This window comes from Gouania willdenowi, chromosome 16 (assembly GCF_900634775.1).
Source record: "Gouania willdenowi chromosome 16, fGouWil2.1, whole genome shotgun sequence".
NCBI lineage: Eukaryota > Metazoa > Chordata > Actinopteri > Blenniiformes > Gobiesocidae > Gouania > Gouania willdenowi.
This window is the reverse complement of record NC_041059.1, coordinates 14,524,826-14,530,353: the sequence shown is the minus strand read 5'-3', so window position 1 is coordinate 14,530,353 and position 5,528 is coordinate 14,524,826. Positions and strand designations below refer to the sequence as shown.

Genomic DNA, 5,528 nt, shown 5'->3' with positions numbered 1-5,528 from the left:
TTAGTATGATCTATCATTAGTAGTCTAATGTATTTTATTTTATCCATACTTTAAATAAGTTAATAAAAACACAAGCTTTTAAAAGTATTTTTCGATGTTCAAAGAACTTTTGTAAATGTAAACGTGTTGGATTTAAATCTGTATCATTTTTCCCGCATGAGACATACTTGCTCTGACGTAAGTCTCTCGCTTGTTTTCAGCCAATCATTACGCAAAATGTAAGTCACGTGACTCGACTTACGCAATACTAGCGGAAGTAAAGAGCCGGTGGTGACGCATGAATGTCACCGGCGAAGCTATAGAGACATAAACAGCTGCTGTAGACCGACTCACTGGGATAGTTACAACGATTCACCATCAGTGAATGAGCTTTAATCACTGTTAACATCATTTTTTTACATCTCTGTCTGTTTTGGAACGGTCGTAAATTTAATACAGATGGCAAAATACCTCGGTCAGCTCCTCTCCAGCCTGAAGAGCCTCAGCTCAGTCCCAGCCATTAGGGCTCATGTTGCCCTCTGGACTGGAAGCTTTTCATCCTGGACCCACACTTTTAGGAGCATTAAGGTAGGTGGTCTGGTCTGACTTATAATATCTGACTACATTGACTTTTTTTTAAACTTGACTTTCCCTCCAGAATATTATATTTATATAAATATAAGGCAGTGGTTACTTAAGTTAACACTGATTGAGAATTGCCGAAGTTAAAATTGATAGTTACTAAAAGTGCTGCACTTTACATTTTATTGTTTCACTTACACACTCGCTTTTGTAAATAAAATCACACATGTGCACTAAACAATTCCTTTAATTTATTAGTCACTCATTGTATGGCAGTGGCTATTCGTACGTAGCCGTATCATACGTAGTGCCCCTCATTGGCCAGTTTAGGTCACGTGAGCGCTCCTCATTGGCCAGTACTTCTGTTTGCTATTAATACGTAGATTCTTAAACTACCCCTAACCAAAAAAAAAAAAAACTTAACCACTAAACTAAACTACGACTAACTAACCCTAAATACGTATAGCCACTCCGGCTTGATGTGCTCTCTAAATAATTGTGTAATGCATTCTCTATGGGTAGACCTTGCCTTTGCCCATTTTCCCCAAGTCCTGGGACTTCAGCCAACCTAACTCCTCATGGGGCCCAGAAATAATGCAGATGTACGAGCATTATAACAGCCAATGTGAGGTGGAAACAGAGGAAGGAGAGAAAAAGGCGGGACCGTGGAGGAGATTGCCAAGCTACAATCGTTCTCTCAAATTTGCAACAGGTACAAACATTGATATAGGTCTCTTTTTCTTCCTGATTGACATTAAAATAGAATGGTAATTATAGTTAAACCATGTAGAGCAGTGGTGTCGAATTCACTTAGTTTCAGGGGCCTAACATGGACCCATCTTATCTCTACTGGTCCAGACCAGAAATTGTTGGGAATTAATTCAACCAGGGGTATAATTTCCATTAAATGTGAAAATTCAACGTTTTTTTGTGCCACAATCCTTGATTTTATCACTTATCACATATTTTTCATTTATAGATGAGAAAGGTGTCAAATGTTCGGTTTTCCCTAATGATTATAATTTTCCCTGCAATTTCCACTGAGTGTCAAATCATCCTGTGGGCTGGATCATGTAACCTGGCCTGCAGGCTTTTGAGTTTGATACCTATGATATAGACCACATGCATGTGGTAAAATCAAGGCCCGAGGGCCAAATCTGGCCCTAGGCTATCCAATTCTGTCTGCAAAAGAAAATAAATATGCCAGAGAAAACATGAATCTTTATGTAAATTACTAAATAATTCAGATGGAAATTCCTCAGTCCCTTTAAATTCACAAATTCAATAAAGGTCCACAGTATTTGCTGGGGCTCGCTATTTTCTTGTGCCTTTACGTATCACATCACTGTAGACATTTTAAATGTTTAATCACAATTGTTGATAAAACACCCCAGAAATGATTTCCTAATTCCCCATGAGTAAATCATAAAAATTACATTGCTGACCCATATCTTGTTCCTGAATGTTTTTTGGTTTTTTTTTCTACCTTTGACAGATTTTCTTTTGTTGACTTTGTGCTTTTGACTCTTAGGTGGCGTTTATCTCAGTAAAATAATCCAGTCTAAAGCTCGACTTTTTACCCGCAACATCAAAGAACCTGGAGCAGCTTTCGAGTATGTTCTCTTTGTCAATGAAGCTGAGCAGAGATGTGTTGGCATTTTCCAGGCTGGTCATCTGCTAGAGGGCCCCCCAGGGTGAGACAAAGCTCATTGATATCGGCTGTATTATTGTTCTCTTGCTTTGTGATGATCTTTTTATTTGTTTTTTTTACCCTGATGTACTGTTCTTTAAAATAATTCTTTTCATAGTGTGACTTATTCTGATCAAGTTTGAGCACAAAATCAATATATAAGAAGAGCTAAGTTTACACATCTGTGTGTATTTCCAGGCATGTCCACGGGGGGGCAATAGCCACCATGATTGACACAGTAACGGGCACACATGCAACTTTCCTCTCTGGACCTGTAATGACTGCTTACCTGAACATCAACTACCGCAGGTATGTTTTAGTAGCTGAGGAGAGCTATTCACCATAATGCACTGTAACCATTTAGTAATTTATGGTTCATTTTCTGATAGGGAAAAGTTTACCTGTAAGAGTCTGTTTAGTGTTTTCAAAAACTGTCAGTGGTGACTGTTTATGGCACACGTGTCAAACTCAAGGGCCAGGGGCCAAATTCGACCCTTTAGAGCATCCATATTGGCCTGCAGGAGAAAGTACAAATGACAGAAAAACATGTACCATTGTGTAAATTACAAAATATCATAATTCAGTTGTAGATTAGAGATGCAGCCTCGCGTATTGGCCGATACCAATATCGACCCGATATCAACATCAATCATACATCCTTTTTTTTGTTTTTCCTTTAAGAAAAAGATAATTACTTATTTTGTAGTGTGGGATGTTAGTAAAGGCTTGATGAAGGGATATTACTCAAACAGAGAACAATAGTTAACAGCAGTAGGTATGAGAAAAACTGACCCTATTACTAACCAATTGGTTACATAAATGTTAATCTTCAACATAATATCTACAGTAGTCTACAATTGAATAAAATAAATAAAAAATGATTTGGGGGAAAAAAATATGATATATATACGTATATAAATCTTCCTTAAATTATTCTACTAAATTAAATAATAATTAATAATATAAAGGAAATTAAGTCACTTAATGCTTGGATATTGTCAATCTCTTCTATACTTTACATGTAATTTATACCTGGAAGTGCAAACTAGGTCATATTAATGTTGAAATTGCTCTTTTTCCTGCCTAAAACCTGTAGCCCACTTGAGATCAAACTGATCTGCATTTGGCCCCTGAATTAAAATGAGTTTGACAACCCTGGTCTAGGGATTGGGATAATTTATATTATTGAGTGCATGCAGCGCAGATGTCTTAAAAATGTTATTTACATTGATTTGTAGTGTTAAGCTTCAGAGTTGCATCATTATCACATTAAAACCAGTATCTTAATCTTCAGTTCTTCATTCAAATAAGCAACAACATATGATTTGTTCTAAGCCCCATCCCTCTGGGAAGCACGGTGTTGATCGAATCATTAATGGACAAGAAAGAAGGCCGGAAAACTTTTCTTTTATGTAATGTGACGAGCACCGATGGATCCAAGCTCCACACAGAAACCACAGGTATTATTAGTATTTCATGTCTGATTGGTCAGCGTGTTGTATGTTACATATTTTCTCTGATATTACTGTCTTATTTTACACTTCCTCTACAGCACTGTTTGTGTCGGTATCTGTATCAAATCTGATACAAAAAGGTTGACACAAGCTGTTCACTCCGTCAACATGAAGCCAATACAAGTGTGTGTGTGTGTGTGTGTGTGTGTGTGTGTGTGTGAGCTCAAGGGAAGTTCTCTCGGACATTGCTGCCTTTTCTTGGACCAACATGCTACTGAAGTGAACTGTTCTCCAATGGCACTTTAATACATCTTCATACTGTTGCTAAAACACAGTGTTTATCTAAATCTTATCGAACTGAAGTGATATCTAATGTTTATTTATTCTAAATTTTATGGTTTTAATTTTTGTATGTGAAAATGTGGCCTTTTTTTATTGAAGTTATTAATGCGTGGTCGTACTACTTTGTTTCTAATATAACCTTATGTAAGGTTGTACCCAGGTCATGTATTGTTTGTCAACAAGCAAATGATTTGCAAGAGAAAAATAAAAATTTCCTTTAAACTATGACAAAACTGAGTTCAAAGACCACTTAATTTTCACTTGAAATTACACCTTTATTTTTATATACGTTTTGTGGTTATTGCTTATTATGATAGTGGCAAAAAACCACTGAACTAGAGGGATGAAACAACAGGCATTTAACTTTAATGAAGAACGATGCTCGCTGTTGTTAGAAGTCGATGCACAGTTTTATCCTTTATGAATGGAATATTTCAAACCACTCTACACCATATTGTCTTACATTTTAGGTGAGGCTGATTTTCATCAGGTCATGCATGAAGGTGTGTGTGAATAAAAGGCAAGAATGTGAGTGCTATAGCACGTCTGCCTCACAAAAAGAAGGTCCTGGGTTCGAGCCTTGTAGTGGACACTTGGGTTCTTTCTGTGTGGAGTTTGCATGTTCTCCCTGTGCTGTGTGACTTTTGGCCTCATGCCCAATGAGAGCTGGAGATAGGCACCAGCAGACCCTCACGACTCTGAAAACAGGAGCAAGCCAGTCAGAAAATGGATGGATGCATAACAGTTTCAGAATAAGAATCTGTACGTTTTTATGTTGGCTAATAGCCAAGCACGCCACAAAATAACTCCATCCACTCACAAATATCTGTGCTGCATCAGCCCCATCAAGAAAAACTATAAATAGCTAGAGCCCCTATTATATCTTGCATGTTTTAAATGTCTTCCTGCTAAAACACACCTGAATCTAATAAGTATGTCATGCAGCTCTGCAGAAAGCCTGGTAACTAGCTAACCTTTATAATTGGGTATAGGAGAACAAAGGAGCATCAAAAACATGCGGGATAGAGGCTCTCCAGGACCGGACTTGGGCACCCCTGTTTTAGGGACATCTGGCAATTTATGACAACTTGCTTCAATTTGGTATAAGCACTGTACATGCCTTGATTTCTGCATATGTACTGCATTTGTCTTGTATTATTGTCACACAGATTGTTTGTAGAAAAATATATATACTGTTTGGTAAGTAATGTTCTGAAATCCCTTAAAATTATAAAAACAGATCAGATTCAACTAACAGTACACAAAATTATTCTTTGTTTTTTTTTTAACTTTTACTTAAATGGTTAAAACAAGGGGACTCTAAGTTGTTCAGATAAAATCTCCTGAGTTTATAAAAAGATCTGACATTTACAATCATTTGAATAAACACATGAGAAGAATTTCAGCAAACTGCCATTCTGCTTCATCAGTGAATTACTGGTTTCACATCCACAAGCCCCCTCACTCTTTAAACTATGTTG

General features: G+C 37.0%; 1 protein-coding gene across 1 annotated transcript; it reads left to right on the top strand.

Moving 5' to 3' along the window:
* The first annotated feature begins 242 nt into the window (after positions 1-242).
* them4 (thioesterase superfamily member 4) lies at positions 243-5,086 on the top strand. The gene is made up of 6 exons (XM_028471026.1): positions 243-567; positions 1,084-1,273; positions 2,093-2,255; positions 2,450-2,560; positions 3,587-3,711; positions 3,804-5,086. Exons 1-6 carry the CDS (start codon positions 439-441, stop codon positions 3,848-3,850), a joined length of 765 nt encoding a protein of 254 aa, XP_028326827.1. The 5' UTR covers positions 243-438; the 3' UTR covers positions 3,851-5,086.
* Positions 5,087-5,528: the final 442 nt, after the last annotated feature.